The sequence below is a fragment of the Peromyscus eremicus genome, chromosome 1 (genome assembly GCF_949786415.1).
Source record: "Peromyscus eremicus chromosome 1, PerEre_H2_v1, whole genome shotgun sequence".
Classification (NCBI taxonomy): domain Eukaryota; kingdom Metazoa; phylum Chordata; class Mammalia; order Rodentia; family Cricetidae; genus Peromyscus; species Peromyscus eremicus.
Genome location: NC_081416.1, coordinates 170,930,835 through 170,957,101, shown reverse-complemented (window position 1 = coordinate 170,957,101; position 26,267 = coordinate 170,930,835). Strand labels below are relative to the sequence as shown.

Here is a 26,267-nt window from a genome sequence, read left to right as displayed (position 1 = left end):
GAGCCTCTTTGTCAAATAACAAACAATTCCTTAAACGTAAAACATTCTCCTTTCTAGTCCACCACTCCACCTCCCAGATCTATGCAGATAGTTCCATCTTTACACTCCCAAAATACATAATCACTTCCTAGGACCAACATTTGTCCCTATCAAAACTCTAGACAACACTATCTGCAGCTGACCTCCTTGCTACACACTCTTGACGCAGCCTCTTTGCTCAGCTCCAAAGCTAACAAACTCTGGTATCTCCCCTTACAGTCTGTTGATCCCCTCTCACAATCTAGTCCCACCAACATCTCCCTCCAGATCACCTGTTCCTGACCCCTCCGTCATCAGAAAGACAATCATCATGCCAACATGACAGCCCATCAAGCTGCCCATTCATTCTGCTTTTATGACTCACTCCACTTCCCTCCAGGCTACCCTACCACATAACCAAAATAACAACATACCTAATCCTCCTGCAACACAGGATACTCTCTTAAGCCCTGCTTTGCATGTCCATCCTCACCCTCCAGTTTCTGTTCTTTCAAGATCCCCCATTTCCCACAAATCTCATCTATCTTCTCCTATTTTTCTTCTGGCCAAATGGTTGCCACACATCCATTGCCAACTGACTCCCCTTTAACTGTCCAGACATCCTCAGATATCAAACACGCTGAACACATCCCACATTCCTAATTCAAGACACAACTAAACCCAAGCTATCTCCCCTCCCATCTCTCTCTCACACACACTCACGGCCAAACCCTCATTTGGGTCATGGTCATCCAACAAACTCTTTCTCCTAAACTTTGCTGATATCTCCTTCAATGCCTCCCATTACTTTCTTTGCCCCTCTCTTCAAATCCATCTGTTGGTTGAAGTCCCTCTTGTCATCAATACCCCAGTTGCTAATGCCCCACCCTCACTACTGACTGCTTGTCCCCTTGACCATCCAAGTCCCCTTTGGGAACCAAAGCCAAGTTCTAAAACATTTATCTAAAATTTTCTATTATCAATAAAAACTCAGGAGTCAGATACTGGGGTAAAAACCTAACAGATCAAGAAAGCAGAAGAGGAGTGACCAGCTGACCCTCTCTCTCCACCCTTCTCAGATCAAAAAAGGCTCGTGTATAGCCAGAAGTTTTCCTGTGTCCAGCAGCCACTCAGTCCCAAATAAACACACAGAGGCTTATATTAACTACAAACTGTTTGGCCTATGACTCAGGCTTATCATCAACTAGCTCTTACAACCTAACTCAACCCATTTCTATTAATCTATGTATTGCCATATGTTCCATGGCTTTACCTTTGTCCCATAACATTTTGCTTCCCAGGCAGCAACTCACAGCATTTGCTCTGACCCCACCTTTCTTCTTCCTGTATCTCTCTTAGATTTCTTGCCTGGCTCTATTCTGCCTTGCCATGGGCCATATCAGCTTCTTTATTAACCAATGGTAGCACCACATATTGACAGCATACAGAAAGACCACCCCACAGCACCCATGAATCTTTCTAAGCTCCTCCTTATTCTTTCCTGTGCCTCTCTATCATATCCTGAACCCTCCAAAATCTCTATGGCTAATTCTGGTCAGCTAGTCATTGACTCTGCCACCTGATTCAAGATTAACTTTATTAACATTTTCAATGTCACAATGTGATCAAATATCCTGCAACAAAGTTCTTTCAACCTTTTTACACCAACCCCAAAAACATGTTATAGACCATCCCTCTCATCCTTTACCAAAAACCTCCCAAATCATATTCCTAAAATATTTCAATTTCAAAACCCACCTGAACACCTCAAGAGAGACTATTATGATGTAACAAAAGCCTCTCAAATTGTAGTCTCCCCAACACAACCAGATCCTGCTTTCAGATAACAGCTGTTCCCCAATTAACCTTACATCACCAATGTAAATTGTCCTAACTCCTCTCAAGAACTCTCAAACACATTCCAGATAAGTACTCCTGCCAACCAACAGCCAAGTTTCCTCCACCTACTGCCTATTCCTAGGGATGGTATGTCTCCCTCTTTCCCTGGTCTTGGGATTTCTCTTCCCAACTATCAAGACCATGAACCTAAAAGTTTCAAATGTACATTCAAGATAAAAAAAAATTTCTTCTAAACTCCCTAACTTTACCCTTGTCCTTAGTCTACCTGTTCCCACATTTTTCAAATGAACTACAGCAACTCCAGTGATAGTTCCAGCTATTTCCTTAAAATCTACATCCTGGTCCAGCCTCACAGACTACACTCCCCTAGCAATCAGATGGTCCAACAGAACCTGGATGTCAATTAACACAGCCTGCCTGTGACCAACAATCTAGCTTCCTTAGGACCACTAACAATAAGCACCCCAATTCAGCAGGAAATAGCCAGAGAGAACAACACCCACTTACCCAACACCCAGTGACCCAATAATAAAACAAAAATGAGGGAATGAAGGGACTCTAGACAGCCTCAGCAGGCAAACATGGCTCTGGAAGGCCTTGTCCTCCCCAATTCCCTCTGCCTTTCTAAAAGACATTAGATTATATTACTAAAGCTAGCCACCAAAGTCTATTCTCTTATTTAGCCAATCCCTCCTCCTGAGACTGACTACCAACGTCCAGCTATGAAAGAATTGAAGTCCAGCAATCAAAAGCCCCTTTGGCTGCCCTAATTAGCATCCCCAATCAAAATAAACCAACTCATCCTAACAGAGTTTCCCCTTTTAACCTTATAAAACACCATTTGCCTATGGGCCATATCTTTCTCCTCTCCATCCAGAGGAAGTCCTTTGTCTCCTTTTCCTTGTTCCCTTCCCCTTCTCCCCAGTTCTTTATCCCCTATCTTTGTCTCTTATCCCTGCCCTTTGTCCTCCTGGGGCAAATAAATCTCTTTTGTGCTGAAAACTTGGTCTTGGGGTGTCCTGAGCTGATACCAGTCCCTACATAGACAACCCAGAGACACAGAATAAAATCAAACATGACCGGGGGAAAAATTCAATGAAATTATTGCTAATAATATTCTGCTATGTTCATAGATTGGTGCCTATCTCAATTATAATCAGAGAGGAATCATCCAACAACTAATGGGAATAGATGCATCCCTAGTACTGGGGTTTTGATAGGCTATGGCTCTTAGGGGTCCATGGTCACCTCAATGAAATAGTACAATTTCATTTCTCTCTCTCTCTCTCTCTCTCTCTCTCTCTCTCTCTCTCTCTCTCTCTCTCTCGGTGTGTGTGTGTGTGTGTGTGTGTGTGTGTGTGTGTGTATGTGTGTGTGATATAATTTTAGGTAAAACAGAATGAGTCCCTTTGACTTTTTCAAACACTCTTAGTGGTATTTATCCCTCCTCCTTCCTTCTCCCTCTGTATTGTATTCATCCCCTTCACCAATTAAGACTGCCCTTTCCCCTTTTTCCCCCTTCATAGCACCCATGACCAGCTCCTTCTACCCCAATGGTCTCTTCCAACTTTCCTGGTTTCTATGGCTCTCCCTCTTATGTACACACATCTGAAGATTCCAAGGTGGTAACTGCAAATGGGAAAGAATATATGTTGTTTGTCTTTCTTGGTCTTGGTCACCTCAGTATAATTTCTAGTCACACCCATTTACTTGCAAATTTTATTATTTCATTTTTCTTACCTGAATAGCGTTCTACTATGTATAAGCACCACACTTTAACACAAACTATATCATCATCCAAATAGATGCCGAAAAAGCCTTTGACAAAAATCTAACATACCTTCATGGTAAAAGTCCTTGAGAGAGTAAAGAACAGGGAAAGCACACTTCAACAAAATAAAGATGAAATGTGGCAAACTCATAGCCAACATCATCCAAAAGTGAGAAAATCTTGAAGTATTCCCATTTAGACCATGAAGTAGACAAGGTCCCCTACTATCTCCACTCCCTTTCAATTTAGTGCTGGATGCACCAGCTGGAGCAAGAAGACAAGAGAGGGAAATTAAAGGAATACAAATAGGAAAATCAGAAGCCACAATATCCCTTTTTGCAGATGGTATTATATTATACAGAAAAGATCCCAAAATTCCACAAGAAAACTTCTGGAAATGATCAACAATTTCAGTGAAGTTGCAGGATACAAAACCAACTTACAAGAATCAGTAGTCTCTCTCCAACAACAACAAACACACTAGGAAAGACATCATGGCTACACTCCCATCCACAGTGGCCTCAGAAAATCTAGGAATAAATTTAAACAATGAGGTGAAAGACCTCTATGATGAAGACTTCAAATCTCTGAAGACAGAGATTGACACTAAAGAGTGGAAAGACATACCATGCTCATGGATTGGTATAAATAATATTGTGAAAATAATCATTCTAGCAAGGCAGTTTGCAGATTCAATGCAATCCTGATCAAATCCCACTTCAGGTTTGGTTTTTTGTTTGTTTATTTGTTTTTTTTTTTCACAAAAATAGAAGGAAAATCCTAAACTTCATATGGAACTGCAGAAGACCCCAAATAGCCAGGGGTATCTGAACAAAAAGAACAATGCTTGAGGAACTGCAATTCCAGATTTCAAAATATTACAGAGCTGTAGTAATAAGAACAGTATGGTACTGGCACAATAACAGACATATAGACAATGGAACAAAATGGAAGATACCAAATATGAATGCACATAATTACATTCATCTGATATTTGACAAAGATGCCAAAAGCATGCACTGGAGAAGAGACAGAATCTTCAACAAGTGCTGCTGGGAAAATGGACTATTGACATGTACAAGAATGAACTTAGAAAAGTATCTATCACCCTGCACAAAAATTAACTCCAAATGGATCAAACACCTTAACGTGAAATATAAAAGACTGAAAATGCTAGAAGAAAACATCCCTAGTACCCACATGATGACTCACAACCGCCTGTAGCTCTGTTCCCAGAGGATCTGATGCCCTCTTATGACTTTGAGGATGTTACACATATGGTTCACAGACATATATACAGGCAAAACACTCCTACACACAAAATAATAAAATAAAATAATTTTTAAAAGTTAATAGAGGGGACAGAAAGTCATGAGATTAAGACAAAAAGAATCAACTTGCCCTTGAGGACACTCCACCCCCTGAGAAGTCCTTCCCACTACCTGAGACTGCCAGGGCCTGGAAGATATGATACTCACATTCTAGGATATATCTCTAATTGGACAAAAGAGATCAGGAAAGCAAGGAGGGGGAGACTTAGGAGTGAACCTTCAAGTTGGGAAGATTGTAATTTTCTGGTACCCATGGACACAAACTAGGAACTAACTACTGTATCTTTTCAGAAAACCAAAATATTTCACATCAAAGCTTGGTGCTGACAGTCCAGGGTTGTTGCCATTGGTTTTCTTGACTATGGTCCTACTGAGACCAGTGGCAAAGCTATGTATTGGGTCTGATTATTAGGAATTATAATGTGCGTAAAAGTTTTGGGGAGGATGTCTGAGGCTCCCCATTGAGAAGACAAGAATATTGAGCAGGTCCACTAGAGGCTGCATAGGAGGAGTTGGGAGTTTTTCCCTTGTGATGATTTGAATGAAATTGTCCCCCATACTCTCAGCCACATAAATTCTTGGCCCCCAGTTGGTGGCACTGTTTGGTGAGGCATAAGAACCATGACCTCGTCAGGGAGATCATCACTGAAGTAAGCTCTTACACTAACGATCCTTGCAGCATTTCCAGTTCAATCTCTCTGGTTTGTGCTTGAAGCTCAAAAGGTGAGCTCTTAGCTTCCTGCTCCTTACCACAATACCTGTAGTTTCCTGCTGAGCCTTGCTGCCATGATGGACCATAAACCCTAATAAATTACTTTCTCTATAAGGTGCCCTGATCATGGCATTTTATCACAGCAACAGAAAAGGAACTAATACGTGCTTGGATGAAAATTGAGGGGGGCGGGCATGGGTTTATGGTGTAAACAAAAATTCAAATGTGACATCACCAGAGGAATGAGAAGTTCCTGTTTTTTAGAAGGCCACAGTAACTCCAAAATCCATGTCAACATCCATTAAATACCACCCAAATGGAGGGTAGAAGTGTACTGAAGTAGGTGGGTACTGTGTGCCAAGCATAATAGCCTAGATTCCAATACCAGCACATCATACATACAGAAAACTCCCAACTATACTCCCATGTGTTAACTGAGCATGAGTCTGAAATGTCACATTTCTTCATCACAGGTGATATTCCTGAGCTTCTCCAGACAAAGCCCCTCCATGTCATTCTTGGCTCCAGGATGGACCTGGATGGATGTGAATAAACAAGAACAGGATGGCATTGCCAACCTAGGTGTTCACATTGATGGATCTGTGTCATGGAATGAAATGGAACTCAGCAATGTACCTCTGGCCATGATGGAATAAAATTAACTCACAGGTAACATTCAGGTTGACTGGGTCACATTGTTTCGTCCTCACTAAGTTCCAGATTCCACACTCAAAGGGTCATGTGTGAGTCCTCATGACACTGAGCAGAGTGAGAGTCCTGTTGCTCTCAGACAGCCTCAGCCTGTCACCTTCTGAGAGTCTCTGGCCACTTATCCACCATAGGAGAGGTTATATCCTCAGTCTCAGGTTCACGTGTTAGTGCTACTGAGTCCTCATCCTCCACTGGGCTGTAGTTGTTGCTGTTGTTGTGTGTAACAGTGCTGTGCAGACAACAGAGAAGAGATCGCCCTATGTGGGACCTTTGACAATTACAAGGGTCTCTTTCTACTGGTGTTGTCTTCTTGTCTCCTTGCCAACTAGAGTCTAAAGAAAATAAATGAGAAGATGAATCACAGGCAGATGCAGGTAGATCTGAGGGCTCAGAGATGGTGGGGCCTTATGTGCTGTATCAAGAAACACAGACTTCTTCAGGTGTGAGCTGAGTAACAGAGCTTGATGGTAGACAGACTTAGAACAGCCATGTAGCCCAAAGTGCTGTATCCTTTTAGTCATTGACCTCCACTGCTCAGCCTGGGCGAATGCCCTCCAATGCTTGTTGTCTAAGGTTGTCCTGTAGACAGATTGTGATGAGATTTCCCATGTTGCTTCCATGAGAAGCACCCACAGCCTGTCCTCAGGACTTGATGTGCAAACAGAAATCTCACCCATGAGACTAAGAGCAGGCCTGCCTTCAGCTCAGTGTGGCCCAGCTGGATCAGAACATGAACCATTCTGCTCAGATGTTTCATGATGGCTGACAAAAGCCACTGGTTCCCTAAGGACAAAGCACGAATCTAGGAATATGAAGGGTCAGAGCAGGCTTTGAAACAGAACCACCTTTTTACTCTTGAGTTCTAACACCCCTTCTCTCATAAATATGGACCATGTAGACAGCTGTCTTGAGGTTCAGGTGGATACTGATTTTCTGACCTTTAGAAACTAGGTGCAACACCTTGCTGAAACTAGCCTGAAGGGCCAGATGTGTTTGACATATGTGTAGGTTAGTTTGTGTCATGTGATACAAGTTAGAGACACCTAGAGATATTCAAGGAATTGCCTCCATCAGCTTGGTCTGTGGGTAATCTATGGAGCATTAACTTGGTTGTTGATTGATATGTGAGTGTCCAGTCCACTGTGGGTAGTACCATTCCTAGGCTGGTGATTCTAGCCTGAACAGGCAAGAGCAAACCATGGAGAGCAAGCCAGGAAATACCATTCCTCCTTGGTCTCTGCCTCACTTCCCACAGGTTAGAATAATGATACAAACCGATAACAACTGTAGAGAAAATCAATGAATCAAAATCTTGTTCTTCAAAGTGATTAAAAGTACTAACTACCTTTAATTAGGTTAACTTTGTTTTTCAAAGATTAACATTATTAGCACTAGAAGTGAAATTTGAGACCTTACTGTCCACTCCTCAGAACACTAATAATTCCATGAGTATTCAATAGTTATGTGCCAACCATTGGGTAAGCTAAATGAAGCAAAACAATTCCCAGAAGCCCAGAACCTACAGATAGAGAAGCATGAAGAGACACAAAGCTGACTTCATGTGTAACTCATAAGATTGAGTCAAAAAAGACATCTAACAAAAGTGGACAGTTTTTAATGATGAAAACAGCCAAACAAGGGGTAGAAGATACATCAGAGCAGTAGAGTGCAAGTAAAAACACACAGCCAACTCTTACTCGGTGGGGACACTGAGCTTTCCCTCCAAGATCAGAATCAACACAAAAATGCTGCTGTGGCCACTTCTGTTTGGTATTCCCTTAGGAGTCCCAGACAGAACAATTAGGCAACACAGATAAATAAAAGGTGGCCAATTAATTAGCTGTAAAAATATGTCTGCAGATGACATGGACTTATTTGGAGAAAATGCTAAAGATTCTGCAAAAGTTTCTGGAAATGGTGAGCAACCCCACCTACCTGAGCTGTATTTCTGTAAACTAACTGTGACTATAAATCATTTGATGTCCTGTTTTGTCATATGCACAGAGACAGAAGTAGATGGGGTTATACAGGGCTGGAGGGAGCAGGATGGGCTTAGAAATGCTTTTCAAATGGACAATGGTGATGACCAGATGACAATATGAATGTGCTGTATGCTTCAAAATGGCTAAAATAAGACATCTCAAAAAATACATTAACAGGAAAAAGAATTGTGTGCAAGGCTGCCCTGTGAATGCCACACTCAGGATAGAAACATGCCAATTGTCCCTTACACAATGGATTTGACTTCTGTGCATCAAAGCAACTGTGAGTCAAAACTATTTAGAAACCAGTTATGTCCTCATGGAAACATGGGTAGTCCCTTCTCCTGTCACTCTTCCTCACTTCACATGGATGACTGGTGTGCAGGCAGCATTGGAGTTAGGTGAAACTATTGGAGCATATGAGAGGATGTTTACCTCAATGCAAATGCTGCACCTTTAACAGGGGACTCAGAGCACATAGATGTTTGGAGGGCTTTTGAAATTATTTCCCATAGCTTCTGTTGGCTATGTATTTGATCCGCAACCTATTAACCTTTTGCAATTGCACTTAGTCTATTGATGTGTTTATTTTCCTTTGGAGACAAAAATCTCACTTTAAATCATTGCCTGTCCTTGTACACATGTGTATCCCATGATTGGAAGCATGAGTCACCATGCTGGCTGTACCTAAGTAGTAATTGACAATTATTTTTTATTTTTTATTTTTATTTATTTATTTATTTATGTTTTTCGAGACAGGGTTTCTCTGTGTAGCTTTGCGCCTTTCCTGGAGCTCACTTGGTAGCCCAGGCTGGCCTCGAACTCACAAAGATCCGCCTGCCTCTGCCTCCCAAGTGCTGGGATTAAAGGCATGTGCCACCATTGCCCAGCGTAATTGACAATTTTTACCACATAACTTTTCTCCATTTTGTACACCATCAATAAAGAAATGCCCTCACCCTGCTGTAGGATTAGAAGACAGGTCATTCATTCATTATGGCCAGCCTGACTGGGAGACTGGTCATTGAACTGACTGGGTTGGAGACCTCACACTTATACTCTCCAGCATCCTCCCTCCTGACAGGATCTATGCTGAGTCTGCACTTCGTCGGGGACAGAGACATCCTCTCTGTGAGCTGCAGACTCTGGTTATTGAAGATCCAGCGGATGGAGATTCCAGTGTCAGTTGAGAGGCAAGTGAAGAGCACAGAGCTCTGGACTGGGACTGTGGTGTCAGAGACTCCCAGGAAGGGCTCTGACACAGGCTCTGCAAAGAAACAGAGGAGTGGAACAAATGACAGTAGTCCTTCAGAGAGCTCAACCAGCCCCCCCCCATGGTTCACACTTAATAAAGCCTCCAGGGTAGACGAGTTAGAACTGTGACTATATTCACAGCTTTGGATCTGCCCCACCAGAGCCTATGAGACACTCACTCAGACACTGAGTTTGCTATGCCTCAGTTTCCCTATCATAGCAATCATGTTCATGAGTTAATGTTAGATATGACCAATGGCCTGACTTTGGGATGATAAGCTGCTCATATCAGTAGCACCTGTTACTCTTTGCCTACAGAAAAGAATTCCCTAGATTGAGGACAAGGAGCTGCCTGGAGAACTGTCTCCTCTGTCTCTCCCCTTGGGAACCCCGATCTTCCTGTGAAGTCTCCTAAGCCCATCAGAAGAGTTGACTAGCACCTGTCCACTGAGACTCAGGAGAAGGAGATGGACAGGTGACCTATGAACTGCAGATGTCACAGCAGTGCACAGCTGGTTCCACACTCTACAGGACTTGGACAGTCAGTAAAGCCTTGGTCCCTCTCAGCTCTGACAGGAAGTCAAATTCTAGCCTTGAGGAGATGCTCTCTAGGGTCAACTGAAGTTGACTCTAGAACAGAAGTCTGAAGCCAGGGCTTCCCGATGCCCACCTCTCTGTGAGAAACCCATGGTTACCTTAACCAGGCCCTTCTGTCTCCCACAGGGTCTTGCTCAGGGCCATGTGCATGGTGACACACAAAGAGTCTGGGCTGAGGCTAACTGACATCATGGGGCCGAGTAACCCAGCACACGTCCTCCTCTGCAGGTGGAGTTGGGTAAGGGATGCTGATCTACTTCAGGTTGTCTCCACATAACACGTGTCCTGCACTAAATGTTTCAGCCCCAATGTGGGGATGCAATGTAAAGGGGAGGCAGGCATAGTCCACACTAGACAGTCCTGTGTGTGCAAAGGACTTTTAACCCCACCAGTACCCAGAGCTCACAAAGAATCACTTACTGTATATGTGGATGTGCCTGCGTGTTTCTTGAGTTTCAAGCTGTATATTTAAGGTTCGTAGGGTGTAGAATCCAGTGTCCTTCTGGGTGGCATTGTGGAGCAGCAGGGATCCGTTGGGGTACACAGTCTCTCTACCACTGTGTGCAGGCCCCAGCAAACTTCTATTAGTGGGTACTGAGTACCATGCAATCGCATGGCTATTGACAATGGCCACCCCTTTGTACCAGGAAAAGGCGCGAAGGTTCTCTGGGATATTATGAACAAGTAGAAGAATGTTTTCCCCTTCAACAACATTAGGTGAGACTGATTCAATAGTGAGCTTGGCTGTGGTGATAGGGTTCCTGCAGGCTACAAGGGAGGCTAGAAAGGAAAAGAGATAAATTCATCAATATTGAGAGCTTTGTCTTTGGAGAAAAGATGAGGCCCTGAGTAGTGAGAAGCTTAGGTCCATCATTCAGTGAGGTGGATGGGAGTGTCTGTCCCACTCAGAGTGGGTAAGAAAAAGACCTTCAGGACCCTGGTACCCCTGACTGTGTCACTTCCTCTGTGTAGAACTCTCTCCCCAGGTGTCTCCCTGCTCACTGTCCTCACAGGCCTGCTCACACCAGAATATGTGTGTGATGGGCGTGCCTTCTCTCACTTCTGGCTGTAAGACCCTCAGTCTTCACATTCTGACCTCTTTCATCTCTTCCCTGTCTGGATGCAGCCCACCCATAACTTCCCTTAGAGATGCTTCCTAGTCTGTCTTCCAGTCCACTAGAGCTGGGGCCTTGCTAGGAAAAACTAGTTTGGTCTTTCTAGAAGGTCCAGTGCCTGGACAGGCTAAGACACAGGTCAGTGATGAATGAATGAATGCCCCAGGGCCTTGCATGTCCAGGAGATAATGAGATTCTCATGTGTGGAGCTACTGACACATTACAACTCCTGCTCACATTAAGTTACGCATTGTAAAGAGTTGGTGTGTGGGTGTGGGTGAATGCAGGTCAGGGCACCTAGTTGGAGGTCAGAGGACAACTCGATGAAGCCTTTCCTATCTTTCCACCTGAGGAGATTCTAGCTATTTCTGAGCTCCTCTCCCTCCCCCACACTATCAAGCATTGTTCTCCTCAACTGTGAGCAGAAGCCACTTCCCGGCGGTGCATCCTTTGCAGGGAATTGCACAATGGGTCTCCACGGTGGCACCTGCGTGCCTGACTTCCCTCTGTGGAGAATAGCTTTTTGCTCCAGCACTGTCTCCATGCTCTGCTGTCTTTCTCCTTCTGAGCTCAGCCTACTCCCAGGCAGGAGTCCTTCATAGAGTAATGCTGACTCTTGCCAGGGATGATGTCCAAGGACCTACTCTGACCCTTACACATTTGGACACTCCTAGTGTCCCAATGACAACAGCTCACCCCAGGTCTGGCCTCTTCTCTGTTCTCCCAATGTGTCCTCTATGACACAGAATCCAAGCTGAGCACCTAGTCTGCCCTGTATTTTTAATGCCCTGAGAAGGTGGGCTGTACTCCCCACAGGAAGGTGACAGAAATGTCACCTGTGTGAGGAGTTTCATATGGGGGAGAAGCAAGAGGTGACTTGAGTCCTAGAGAGAGGATGGTTGCTCCATCATACTAGGGACCATTTGAGAGTGATCCTCCATCTTCCTGAGATGGCTAATCTATGCCAATAGTCTCTCAATGTCCTTTCTGGGGTGCAGCTGTTCTCTCTCTAGGTGACTTGCCCACTGTAGGTGCCAGAAGGATGGGGTGGTAAACACAGGGTCCTCTGGTAGAAAGTATGCTTAGAAATACAGAAAGCAGCCAGTAGGTTTGAAAATGCTGTCAGTGACCTCTAGGTCTGTAGGGACAGGGGTGGAAGCCAGGCTACATGTTAAGCTCATGGCTCCTAGAAATACTTTTCTACATGTAGATTCTGTGTTCTTCTATAGCCACCTAATGATTACTAGAGGAACTGCACCTCATTTGTGGGAGCTGTCCAAATCAGCACCTCTGTTACTACTTGCCTGCAGGAGAAAATTCCAGAGCTGGACACCAGAAGACAATCACTCACAAGGAGGGCTTGTGTCTTCTGTCCCTCCATGTGGGGATCTTAACCTTTCAGTTTGTCTCATGTGTCCATCAGGACAATTAGTTAGTGACCTGGGCACCTGACCAGCTATACGTTCCCTGCCGAGTCTCTGAAGATGTCCAGATGAGAACCTCACCATGGCTCTCATAGAAGCACACTGGCTGGTTCCACATGCCACTAAAGCCTTGTCCCCTGTCAACTCTAACAGGTAGTAAAATTCAAATACTGACAGCAAGCTCCCCAGGGTCATCTGGCATCTAGCCAAGGACAGAGATTTCAGACAGAGCTTTCTGGTGCTCTCTGTGAAGATCCCATGGTTTCCTCAGCCAGCCTAGAACTAGCTCCAAATGTCTGGGTTGTAGCTAAAATTCTAAGGCTGAGTTTATCCAGCACAGGTATTCCACTCTGCAGGTAAAGACAGGTGAGGGTTCTGATACATTACAGTTTTTCTACCCTTTGTGCATCCTGCAGTAAGGGCCTAAACCCCAGTGGGGGGATACAGTGCAGTGGGAGAGAAATCAGGCACAGGTCAGTCCTGACAGTCCAGTGTATGAAGTAGGATAAGCCACACCCAGCAGCTGGAGGCCGAAGAGAATCACTTACGGTTCACATGGAGCTGTACATGTGTTGTTTCAGTTTTCAAATTTCTATTTAAAGTTTGTAGTGTGTAGAATCCTGCGTCTTCCTCAGTGACATCCTGAAGCAGCAGGGATCCATTGGTGCACACCATTGCTCTTCTGCTGTGGGCAGGACCTGGGGTGATGGAATTCATTGCTCTGTTGTATTCTGCCATTTTAAACATCTGGAAGCTAGACACTCCTTTGTACCAGGAAAAGGTTCTCACATCTTCTGGCAGATTATGAACAAGGAAAAGAACACTTTCCCCTTCGGCAGCATTCCATGGCACTGGTTCAATCATGAGAGGGTTACAGCATGTAGAAAGAGAGGCTGGAGGGAAAAAGAGAAAAAGCCATTCCATGGGATCAACTTTGCTTGGTGGAAAGATGGTGACTTCCATCCTGAGCTGATGGATTCATCACTCAGCCTAGAGATGCAGGCATGAGTGCATCTATCCCACTTTGTGGAGGTCAGCAACATGACCTCCATTCCCTCAGGGCCCCTATATGTGGAACTTTCTAAATGGAATTCTCTCCTCTGGTGTCTTCCTCGAATGCATGAGACGAGCCTCAGGAAACTGGGCTGACTCTGACATCTTACTCTGAATTAATTTTCATCAAGTTCCTCCTTGATACAGGGGGAGTCAGATGATGCAGTCTGATCTATGGTCATTGGTCTCCACATGTGTGTCCTGCACTAAGTGCTCAAACCCCAAGATAGGGACACAGTGCAGAGGGGACTGAGGCATGACAGTTTTGTGTGACTAAACCCCATCTGACCCAGAACAGCCATAGAGAATTGTGATATTGTGTTTGTGGTCTAACAAATAAAGCTTGCCTGGAGATCAGAGGCCACAGCTACCCACTAGTTAACCATAGAACCCAGGCAGTGGTGGCACACACCTTTAATCCCAACATTTGGGAGGAAGAGACAGAAAGATCAGGAGTTCAAGACCACCCTGGGCTACATGAGATTGATCCAGTCTAATAGAGAAACAGAGCCAGGTGGTGGAGTCTCATGCCTTTAATCCTAGTACTTGGGATCTCATGCCTTTGATCTCAGTACTTGGGAGGCACATGCCTTTAATCCTAGCAGTAGGGAGGTGGAGACAGGAAGTGATATGGCTGGGCTGAGAGAGGAATATAAGGCAGGAGGGGACAGGAACTCACCCCCTTTCAGCCTGAGGAATTGGCGAGGTAAGAAGTAGCTGTGGCTTGCTCCTTTGTCTCTCTGATCTTTCAGCATTTACCCCTATATCTGACTGTGAGTTTTTATTATTAAGACCAATTAGAATTCATGCTACTGAGAATCACTTACTGTCCACCAGGAGTTGCACATACACTAATCCTTTTTTCAGATCTGTACTTAGAGTCCTTAGAGTATACAATCCAGTGTCTTTCCAGGTGGCATTCTGGAGCAGCAGGGATCCATTGCTGTACACAGTCTCTCGACCACTGTGTGCAGGGCCCAGCATACTTGAATTCTTGGCTATTATATGTCGGGCAATCTCATGGTTCTTTAATACAGTCACACCTCTGTACCATAAAAAGGCTAGAAGATTCTCTGGGAGATTGTGAACCATTAGAAGAACACTTGCTTCTTCTGCAACTCTGGGCGGCACTGATTCAATAGTGGGCTGGGCAGATGTGGGAGGGCACCCATAGGTCAAAGAGAAGGCTAGAAGGGAAGACAAAGATCAATGAATATGGGGACATTTATATTCAGCTAAGTTTGGGCACTGTGTCCTCTGCAGGTGTGTCCATTGCTCAGCCTAAGTGTGTGAGCATCTCCCTGCTCTACTGGGTGGAGGTCAGCACAGGATTTCCATGTTCTCAGTGTCCCTGCATGTCATTTTCTCTGTATGGCACTCTCCACTCAGGTGTCAACATGGCCCCAGCTCACTGCACTCAGATCCCTGCTTACATCCAGTGTAGACTGGTGTTGGAGTGATGCCTCCCTGACCCCTTCTACACACCATGCATCTTCACTTTCTGATTCTCTTTGTTGCTGTTCTGTCCCTCTTGTGGTTCCAATCACCACTTAACTTCCTCTCAAACTTTCTTTACTGGATTGTCTTCAAGTCCACTTGGAATAGGGTTTTGTAAAGACTAGAGCTAATCTCATTTTTTGGAAGGCATGCTACATAGAAAAGGTTCTGACACCCATGGATAATAAATGAATGAATTAATGATGAGAATGAGCAACCAGTGTTCCAAGGTCCAGCATACGCAAGGTTTTATTTATGATACTCTCAGCTTTGTGGCTAATGGATACCCCAGTTTGATTTAGCATTTTGCATCTATTTCCATTTCATGTGTGTGTGATACTCTGTCTGTGTGCATGAATACATGTATGTGTGAAAACATGTGCATTCCTACATAGATTTCAATATGGCCAGGTGCCTGCCACAGTACTTATATGTGAGGCAAAGGACAGTTTTGAAGAAGAAGAAGAGGGTTCTCTCCTTCCAACACATGGGGGCTGAGGATTAAACTCAAGTCTCTGGGCCTGGCACAATTTGTCTTCACTCATTGAAACACCTCACTGAACAGATTCTTTTCTGTGTCACTCTGTCATAGTTGGGAATATCAGTCTTCAAAATACAGCAGCCAACATGATTACCATTGAACAGAGAACAATCTGGCTTTCATCCCTACCCCTTACCATTTCCTGTTCACTGAGAACTTCCTGCCGCTGAACCTCTGTGCATCTCTGTGTCATCTCCATTGGGGGGGGGGGAAGAAGACACCTTGATTCTCCATTCAGACTCTTGTCCTCCTTTGAGACTCCAGCCAAGACCTGAGCTCCCACTTCCCCACACTGTTAGGGAATTCTCGCTTTACTTATGTGACTAGCCCTTGTCCATAGTGCCCCTTGGGCAAGGTAGGGATCTTGATCCCAAGAACAGGGGGGGATCTCAAATGGATCCAGCACTGCCACTACATTCCACTGTCCTTGAGTCAGCTATGCTCTCCTGGAGTCAGCTCCACCATCCTGCCTCCCTCTGAGACAAGCGTGCCTCAATTCAGAAACCTCTCTCAGAGTTACGTGGACTGTGGTGGGTCCTTGTCCAAGGCACTGCTGTCTCTTCCCCTTAGCATTGTCTGGTATTTATCTTCCCCCCTCTGTCTCTATATTTTAGTCCTCAAGACCATACAGTGAGCAACAGGCTGTTAAGCATCCCTGTGCCCCAATATTCAACAGTTAACCCCAGGGCTGACCTCTACCGTGACTAGGTCTTGGCTCTGTCAGCACTAAAGAAGATGACCCTGTCCTCTCTGTGCGTTCTTGGTGAAGCAGAAACTCTGCTGAGCCTCCAGTCATCCTCATGTCCTCAATGCTCTGGGAATGTGGGATTGGCTCAGCCAGAAGGTGACAGAGATGTCTGTGAGAGCTGGAAAGGGACCACCTGAATGATGCCAGGGTAAAGACACTCACTCATCCTTATCACTACTGTCTCCACTCAGGATTTGCTGATCCAGGACAGATGTCCAAGGGTAGTAGTATCAAGAGATCCATGTCCTGTGTGTGGAAAAGGTCACCTACATCCTGGAAAGGTATGTATTCCCCCTGCAGTAAAGGGTTTCAGAGAGAAACCTGAATTCCAGCCTCCCTTGTTGGCTGAGATGTAGTTCAGTTCTGTTCATAGCCTCTGTCCTTTGCTTAGTAATTCCCCTGTGGCCATTCCTTTTTCCCCCAAGCAAAATACTAGAAGCAGGGAGGCTGAACATGGTCCCTAGCATAGTAGTGTTCTCAGACACAGAAAGGAGCCAGTAGGTCAGAGTGGTCTTGTGGGAGGGACCTCCAGGTCTGTTGGCACAGGTATGGAAACCTAAAAAGTAACTCACCACCTCTCCAGTATCTGACTGTGGATTGTGTCTGGCCCTGGTGATCACTAGGGCAACTACAGCTCATGAGTGGGAGCTGTCTAAATCAGTAGAATTTGTTACCATTCCCCTCCAAGAAGGAATTCCCTGAGCTGGACCCCCAAGAACAAGCACTTGCTAGGTGGACCTATGTAGCTTGAGTTTTCCTGCCTGGCCCACAGTCAGGACAAATCTCTCTCACCTGCCAGTCCCACAGCTGCTCAGACCTGACCAAGTAAACACAGAGACTTATATTGCTTACAAACTGTATGGCCATGGCAGGCTTCTTGCTAACTTTTCTTACAGCTTAAATTAATCCATTTCTATAAATCTATACCTTGCCACATGGCTCGTGGCTTACTGGCATCTTCACATGCTGTTTGTCATTATGGCGGCTGGCAGTATCTCTCTGACTCAGCCTTCCACTTCCCAGCTTTATTCTCCTCCTTGTCCCGCCTATACTTCCTGCCTAGCCAATGGCCAATCAGTGTTTTATTTATTGACTAATTAGCAACACATTTGCCATACAGAACATCCCACAGCAGACCTGTGTCCACTCTTCTTCACTTTGGGGGCCTTGACCCTCCTGTGAGGTCTCATAAGCCCATGAGTACAGGTGGCTGATGACCTGGGCATCTGTTCAGCTCTGCTCTCCATGCTGAGTCTCAGTTGGCCTGTTCCCTGTCAGCTTCATAGAAAGTAAGTGTGTAAACCTGGCTAAATACTCCCCAAGGTCACTTGTAGTCAAGCCTGAGACAGAGGTCTGAAGCCAGGCCTTCCTGGTGCTCGAATCGCTGTGAGGATACCAAGATCTGCCCAATATCAACAGGATCTTTCTCTGAACCATTTTCATAATGAGAATCCCAAAAGACATGCCCAAGTCTTATGCTCCTTGAACTGTGTTACCATTTCTCATCACACACACACACACACACACACACACACACACACACACACACACACACACACACACCATCCTTTCCTGAGGGTAGGAGCAGATGACATAGTCTGATTTATGACAGTGTGTCTCCACACTGTTCTGCACTAAGTGCTCAAAACACAACAAAGGGACACAGTATGGAGGGGAGGTATGCACAATCATTCAGGACAGTCCTGTGTGACTAAGCCCCACCCAGCACTGAATGATCACCGAGAATCACTTACTGTCCACCTGGACTTGCACGTGCAGTACTTCAGCTTCCAGATCTGTGGTCACAGTTCGTAGAGTGTACAATCCGGTGTCTTTCGAGGTGACGTTCTGGAGCAGCAGGGATCCATTGTCGTACAGTGTCTCTCTACCACTGTGTGCAGGACCCAGCATGCTTGAATTTGTAAATATTACATGTCTCGAAATTTCAAGGTTGTTGAACACAACCATCCCTTTGTACCAGAAAAAGGCTAGAAGATTCTGTGGGAGATTATGAACAAGTAGAAGAACGCTTGACCCTTCTGCAACACTGGGTGGCACTGACTCAATAGTAGGCTGGGCAGAGGTGAGATGGTGCCCACAGTTCACAAGGGAGGCTGGAAGGGAAGAAAGATTGATCAATAGTTGGACCTTTGATTTTGGCTAAGATAGAGTCCTGTGTCCTGAGGAGGTGTGTCCTTTGCTCAGACTAGGTGTGTGGGTGAGTGTCTCCCTGTCCTACTGAGTAGAAGTGAATACACAAGCCAGATGTCCTCAGTGTCCCTACACTTGTCGTTTCCTCTGTGTGGCACTCTCTACTGGGTGTTAACACGGCCCTGGCTCACTGCCCTCAGACCCCTGCTCACATTCATTGTAGATTGGTGTTGGGGAAGTCTCCCTGACTTCTTTCCCTGCAAACCTGACCCCTGACTCTCTGACTTTCTGTTGTTTATGGTTTTTCTTCTTGTTGTTCCAGTCAACACCTGACTTCACCTTCTAGCTTTCTTTACTTCCAGTCCACTAGGACTAGGGAATTGTGAGAACATGCATTCATCTTGTAATTTTTTTAAAGAAATGATGCCTAAGAAAACTCAGGTAACTATGGAGAGTGAATGAATGAGTATTGTTGCAGGACCCTGTATGCCCATGGATTTACTTAAGAAATTCATGGGTTTGGAATGCAGAGGTGAATGTTTCCATTTGCTTTGATTTTTTACACTCATTTATATTTGTCTGTGAGTTTGTGTACAAGGGCATGTGTCAGGGTGTGTGGGTGAGTGCAGGACACAGTACCTAGGTTGAGGTCAGAGGACTTGTGTTCATTAGTCTCAGCTTGTCAGATAATGAAGCAAAATCTTGTATCTACTGACACATGTCACTAATCAACCCCAGCTTGATTTTTTCCTCTGGGACGCAAAGCTGAGAACATAAGTCTTCAGATTACTGTGGACATGCTGATTAAGTTTGGGTAAGAATTATCACCTACCCCCTTACTTTATCAGACTCACCAAGAACAAAAATAATTTTCCTCCTGCTGAGTCTCTGGCTTACCCTGTGTCTTCTCTCCTACAAACCCAAGACTCCTCTCAGGTCCGAGTCCCCTTAGTCTCCAGACAGTAGGTCAATCCTCTCCTCCCACACCGTCAACTCATGATCACCTCAACTGTGGTCAGGAGCCCCTGAGAGTCAGTGACCCTTTGCAGAGGGATAAAAGGGAACCATCCCTAGTCTCTGTGGCCTGATCTGTCCTCCTTCTGTGGCATGTCCGCTATCGAACTCTGCTACCCTTCCCTCATCTGAACTGAGCCTTTGCCCAGGAAGAAGCACCTCCCAGATTTCCATGGGCTGTGGGGGTTCTCCATTCAAAACACTGCTCTATCCCCTTACTCTTAGTGTGACCCTATATCCCTAGCTTCTTCTCTCTTTTTTTCTTTTTTTTGAGCTGAGAATCGAACCCAGGGCCTTGCGCTTGCTCAGCAAGCGCTGTATCACTGAGCTAAATGCCCAACCCCCTATCTTCTTTTCTTTATGTCTCAGTCCTCCAGACTGCATGGTGATCAAAATAGCTGATGAGTATCCCTTTTCTCTGAGAGAACAGCAGCTCACCCTGGGGTTTCCCTTTGCTGTGTCCTGGCCCTGGGTCTGTCAGCACAAAAGAGGGAGCCTCTGCACTCCCTGTGGAACACAAAAATCCATCTGGATACCCAGTCTGCCCTGTGTTCTCAATGCTCTGAAAAGATGGAATATCCTCTTCGCAGGAAGGTGACACATGTCTGTGAGGCTTCAAAGTGACCAGCTGAGTGATGCCTGGGGAAGGGGACAGACCCGTTCTCACTACAGTCATCACTCAGGGTCTTTCTCAGGAACACATTCCTGTGAGAAATCCAAGAGTCTAGACAGAGGCTGATAGCTTTGGCTGAGTTACCCACCATGCATCCACCTGTGTGCAAGGTGAGATCAAATGAAGAATTCTGACCTACTGCAGTTATTCATCATGCGTGTACTGCACTAAATGCTCAAACCCCAACATGGGGACACATGCAGAGGGGAAGTAGGCACAGACTGGATTTGACATTTCTCTGTGTGTCCAGTGGAAAGAACCCCACCCAGCACCCAGAGTTCACAAAGAATCACTTACTGTACACGTGAAGGTACTTGGTTGTTATTGATACAATTCCTATGTGTCTATTAATGGTTCGTAAGGTATAGAATCCTGTGTCCTTCTGGGTGACATTGTGGATCTGCAGGGATCCGTTGCTGTACACTGTCTCTCTACCACTGTGTACGGGACCTTTCACACTTACATCCTTGGCCAGTGAATACAGTGCAATTCTAAGGCTCATATTCCTTGCCCCTTTGTGCCAGATAAAGGCTAGAAGATTCTCTGGTAGATTATGAACACGGAGGAGGACGTTTTCTCCTTCAACCACTTGGGGTGGCACTGATTCAATGGTGACTTGGGCAGTGGTGGACAGGTGACAGCAGGTTAAAAGGGAGGCTAGAAGAGAGCAGAGAAAAGCCACTAATAATGAGTAAATGTGACACTACTCATTTAGGTGTGTGGGCAGGGATATGCCCACCCTCCTTGATGGAGGTGAGCAACATGACCTCCATTCCCTCGGGGTCTATTATTTCCTCTCTATGGAATTCTGTACTCAGGTTCTGATGACTCCCCCGCAATGTTCTCATACCCCCTTCACGTAGTGTATTTGGTCTGAGGAGCAATGCCCCTCTGACTTCCTCTTCCAGGGGATTCTCACACTGAATTTTTTTTCTCTATTCCCTCTCTGCTTCTAGTCAACCTCTAACTTCATCTTCTTGGTGCTCTGACATCAGGTCCACTTGAATCAAGGGCTTTGTGAGGAAAGGAATTAGTGTGACCTTGTTGGAAGGTTCAGTTTCTGGAATACATTCAGGCACCAGTGGAGAGAGGAAGGAAGGAAGGAAGGAAGGAAGGAAGGAAGGAAGGAAGGAAGGAAGGAAGGAAGGAGAAGTGTGTCTCCATGGGCTTATCTACATAGTTCCCAGTTTTGGAGCAAATGACAATTATTATACTCAAGTGTGATTTTTAAATTTTTTACATTTGCTTCTATACTATATGTGTCTGTCTGTGCAGGTGCCTGTCTCAGTGTGTGCATGTGCGGGTGCAAGGCACAGCACCTGAGTTGAGGCCAGAGAAGATCCTGCAGGAGTCTGTTCTCTCCATCTACCCTGTGGGAGCTGAGGACTGAATGCAGGTTGTCAAGTCTCCACACACTGAGCCGTCCCCCTGGCCCACCCCTGTTGATTTCTATTTGGAGTCACCCTGCCATGACTGGGTACATCAGGCTTCAGAACATGGCAGCCAATGGGACTCACTTTGAATAGGGAGAGGTTGGGGCTTTTCACTTCCCCTCATCACCTCCTGTCCACTGAGAGCTTCAGGCTGCTGAGCCTCTGCCCCTCACTGTACCTTCTGCCCCGTGACTGCAAACAGAAACCTCGAGTCTCCTCTCAGGTACCTGTCTCCTTTAGGAGACTCCAGCTTGCTTCTGAGTTCCCCTCCACCCCAACATAAAGAAAATGGGTACTTTTACCTGTGAGCAGGAGCCCCTGCCAGGGGGTATGGCCCTTACAGGGAATCACAGAGTACACATCCATCTCTCTCGTCACAGTACAGAGAAGTGCTCCAGCTCCAACAATGTCCCCAGGCTCTGCTGTCCTTCCTCCTTCTGAAATGCGCAGCCTTCCGGCCTGGAACACTTCCCAGAGTTCAATAGGCTCTGGGTGGTGGGGACACCGCTCTGTCCCTTCCACTCTCAGTGCTTCGTCCATCCCTCTCAACTTTTGTCCCTTTACATTTCTCCTCCAAGCGACACCTTGAGCAACAAGGCTGATAAGCATCCCCATGCCCTCAGAGCACAACAGCTCATCCCAGGGTGACATCTGCTCTGTCCTGACCTTGGGTCTGTCGGTATATGAGAAGGAGCCTCCATCCTGCCTGTGTATCCTTGTGACACCCAGACCCAGCTGAGCACCCAGTCTGCCCTGTGTCCTCAGTGTTCTGGGAAGGTGGGATTTACTCCTGGCAGAAGGTGACAGAGATGTTTGTGAAGGCTGGAAAGGGACCAGCTGAGTGGTCAGTAGAGATGAGTATCAATTCTTTATTACTAGTGTCACCGTCAAAATTCTTATCCAGGTTAGAGGCCCAGGAACAGTTGTGTGAGGAGTTTCATGTCCTCAGTGTTGGGGGAAAGATGTGACCTGTGTGTCCTGGAAAGGACTATGGACTCCCTCTTCCTATGCAGAATTCCTATGCAGGGTTTCTATTACTGTGAGCAGTAGAACAACAAACACCAAGGCCAAAAAGCAAGTTAGGGGTGGTGGAATGGATTTATTTGGCTTACACTTCCACATTGCTGTTCATCACTGAAAGGAGTCAGGACAGGAACCCAAACAGGGCAGGATCCTAGAGGCAGGAGCCGGTGCAGAGACCATGGAGGGGTGCTACTTACTGGCTTGTTTCCCCTGGCTTGCTGGGCTTTCTTTCTTACAGAACCTAGGACAACCAGACCAGAGAAGGTACCACCCACCACAGTCTGGGCCCTTTCCTATTGATCACTAATTAAGAAAATGCCTTATAGCTGGATATCATGTAGGCATTCCTTCAACTGAGGCTCCTTCTTCTCTGATGACCATAGATTGTTTCATGTTGACAACCAAAACAGCCAGTACAGCAATCTTCCAGCATCTGGTATTCTCTGAGCTGTGTGTAGGTCATCTCTGATCTTCCTAGGTAACTATTGCCCTTTGCCTAGGTGATTTCCCTGCAGTAACCTTGTCTTCCCCTATGAGAGATGTCATAAGTGAGGAGACCCTATGTTGCCCAGGCAGAGGGGTTTTCTCAGACAGAAAAGAACAGAGCAAGGTCTTGGCCGGGAGCTCAGGGTTAGTACACACAGAAGGGAAACCAGTTAGCAAGGCAAGGTCATGACTCAGGGAAATAATTTTCTGATTGTTGAGAGTGTATCCTGATATTGCCCCCTGGAGATCACTGGGAGAATTGCAATCTCATGTCTAGGGCTACAGCAGTCATGATCAACATGTCAACTGCACAGGTGGGATGCAGGGCCTGTATCCATCCTGTTCACTGTGCTCTCCAGAACTGCTAATTCCACCTAGTGTAGACTGGATACAGACAGGGATCAAGATTTGTCCTGGGAATCTGGGGAAGACCCTCCCAATCAGCCCCAGTTGCTGGCCAGCGGGCAGGGCTCCCGCAGGAAGGTTCCCCTTCTCCAAGACCCTTCAGCAGACCCTGCAATCTACACACCCTGCTGCCACACCCATCTGCCCGAGACCCCTGCCACTTCCTGAGACTTGGAGACCAGCCCCCAGCTCCCATCTGGCCCAGAGCTCCCATCTGGCCCAGAGAGCTCTCCTCTGACCCAGAGAGCTCCCATCTGGCCCAGAGAGCTCTCCTCTGACCCAGAGAGCTCCTATCTGGCCCAAAGAGCTCTTATCAGGCCCAGAGAGCTCCCATCCAGCCCAGGGAGTGAGAGAGCTCTCATTGGACAAAGAGCCGTCATTGGACCAAGAGTAAACTCAGGAGACAGAGAATCTGCCAGCCCTGATTAGACCAAGAGTGGCTTTCTGAGACATAGAATCTGCCATCTCTCATTGGACCAAGAGAGACTTCCTGAAAGGCAGAATCTGCCAGCTCTGACCGGACCAAGAGCCCTGATAAGACCAAGAACTGTGGTGGTATTGTGTTCCCCAAAATATTGTTTACCCTAATAAATTTATCTGGGGTCAGAGAACAGACAGCCACTAGATACAGAGGCTAAAAAATGGTGGCACTCATACCTTTAATCCTAGCATTCCAGAGACAGAAATCCCTCTGGATCTCTGTGAGTTCAAGGCCACATTAGAAAGAGCTAAGCATGGTGACTCATGCCTTTAATCTCAGAAAGCGAGCCTTTAATCCCAGGGAGTGGTGGCAGAAAGCAGAAAGGTATATAAGGTGTGAGGACCAGAAACTAGCAGCATCTTGGCCTGGTTAAGCATTTGACTGGTTAAGCTTTCAGGCTTTCTAGCAGCAGTTCAGCTGAGACCCATTCTGGATGAGGATTTAGAGGCCTCCAGTCTGAGGAAACAAGACCAGCTGAGGATCCAGCGAGGTGAGGTAGCTGTGGCTTATTCTGTCTCTCTGACCTTCCAGTGTTCACCCCAATACCTGACTCAGGTTTGAATTTTATTAAAAGACTCTCTAAGATTCCTGCTACAAAGAACGAATCCATGAGTCACAGAATCAGTTACCTTGGGTTGACCCAAGAGCAGCTCACTGAGACACAGAAGAGACTGAGACCTGCTTCAGTCAGACCAAGAGCTAAGATTAGACACAGAAGGGCCCCCTGAGACACAGACACAGCAAACAATTGAGTGAACCAACAACAATTCACTCAGACACAGGCACCTCTTATACCTATTAGATGAGGAGATGGGCAGATGTCAAGGCAGAAATACGTACAACAACATAAAGAGCAATATACATCACCAGAGCCTAGCCCTCCTCCAACAACAAGACCTGAACATCACAAGGTGGAAGAAGCAGAAGAAAGCAACCTTAAGATTAGCATCATGAAGATACTAGAGGCCTTTCAAGAAAAAATAAAAAATAAAATTGAGGAAAAGATAAAAAAAAGTGGAGGAAATCAATAAAAAAATGAGAAAAATTCAAAGAAAAAATGGGAAGAACGCTATAAAAAAAAACTAGAGGAAAAGATAAATAAAAAGGTGGAAGAAAACAATAAATCCCTAAAGAAAACCATGAAAAAGCAATAAAACAGTTGAGGGAAACAGTTCAAGACCTGAAAATGGAAATAGAAACAATGAAGAAGACACAAACAGAGGGAATGTGGGAAATAGAAAATCTGAGTAAATAAACAGGAAACACAGATGCAAGCATAACCAACAGAATAAAAGAGATGGAAGAGAAGATTTCTGGTGTAGAGAATACAATAGAGGAAATGGATTCATCAGTCAAAGAAAATACCAATGCCAAAAAAGTCATAACACAAAATGTCCAGGAAATCTGGGACACCATGAGAAGACCAAACCTAAGAATAATAAAAATAGAGGAAGGAGAAGAATACCAACTCAAAGGCACAGATAATATATTCAACAAGACCATAAAAGAAAACTTTCCCAATTTAAAGAAGGAAATGCCTATGAAGATACAAGAAGCCTATAGAACACCAAACAGACTAGATCCCCCAAAAAAAGTCCCCTCGCCACATAATAATTAAACAACTAAATGTACAGAATAAAGAAAGAATATTAAGAGCAGCAAAGGAAAAATACCAAGTGACTTATAAAGACAAACCCATCAGAATAACACCCAATTTCTTAATGGAGACTTTGAAAGCCAGAAGGACCTGGAAAGATGTAATGCATATGCTAAGAGACCATGGATGCCAGCCTAGACTAATATACACAGCAAAATTTCAATCATCATAGATGGAGTGAACAAGACATTCCAAGACAAAGCTAGATTTAAACAATACTTATCCACAAACCCAGCCCTACAGAAAACACTAGAAGGAAAATTCCAACCTAAGGAAGTCGGATACATCCTCGAAAACACAGGCAATAGATAACACCACAGCAGTAAACTC

General features: G+C 45.4%; 1 protein-coding gene across 2 annotated transcripts; it reads right to left on the bottom strand.

Annotated features, from left to right (window-relative positions):
• Positions 1–9,368: 9,368 nt before the first annotated feature.
• Positions 9,369–22,260, bottom strand: LOC131925599 (carcinoembryonic antigen-related cell adhesion molecule 3-like). Of its 2 annotated transcripts, XM_059280983.1 has the most exons (7): positions 22,188–22,251; positions 20,750–21,109; positions 18,369–18,728; positions 14,656–15,015; positions 13,324–13,668; positions 10,657–11,004; positions 9,369–9,652 (listed from the first exon to the last, which is right to left on the bottom strand). In XM_059280983.1, the coding sequence occupies exons 1-7, from the start codon at positions 22,249–22,251 to the stop codon at positions 9,369–9,371; spliced, it is 2,121 nt and encodes a 706-aa protein (XP_059136966.1). The 2 variants fall into 2 exon arrangements, with proteins under 2 accessions (XP_059136966.1, XP_059136975.1); XM_059280992.1 differs by lacking the exons at positions 10,657–11,004; positions 14,656–15,015 and having other exon boundaries at positions 22,188–22,260.
• Positions 22,261–26,267: the final 4,007 nt, after the last annotated feature.

Excerpts from the sequence above, each read along its gene's own strand:
- LOC131925599 (XM_059280983.1), bottom strand. The coding sequence starts at position 22,251 with ATGGATGTGTACTCTGTGATTCCCTGTAAGGGCCATACCCCCTGGCAG. Across the intron at positions 13,669-14,655 it reads TGTGCAACTCCTGGTGGACA|CCTCTCTTTCTACATGCTGT; the intron begins GTAAGTGATTCT and ends TTTTCCCTCCAG. Across the intron at positions 9,653-10,656 it reads CAGGCACATCCACATATACA|AGCCTGTGTCAGAGCCCTTC; the intron begins GTAAGTGATTCT and ends GTTTCTTTGCAG.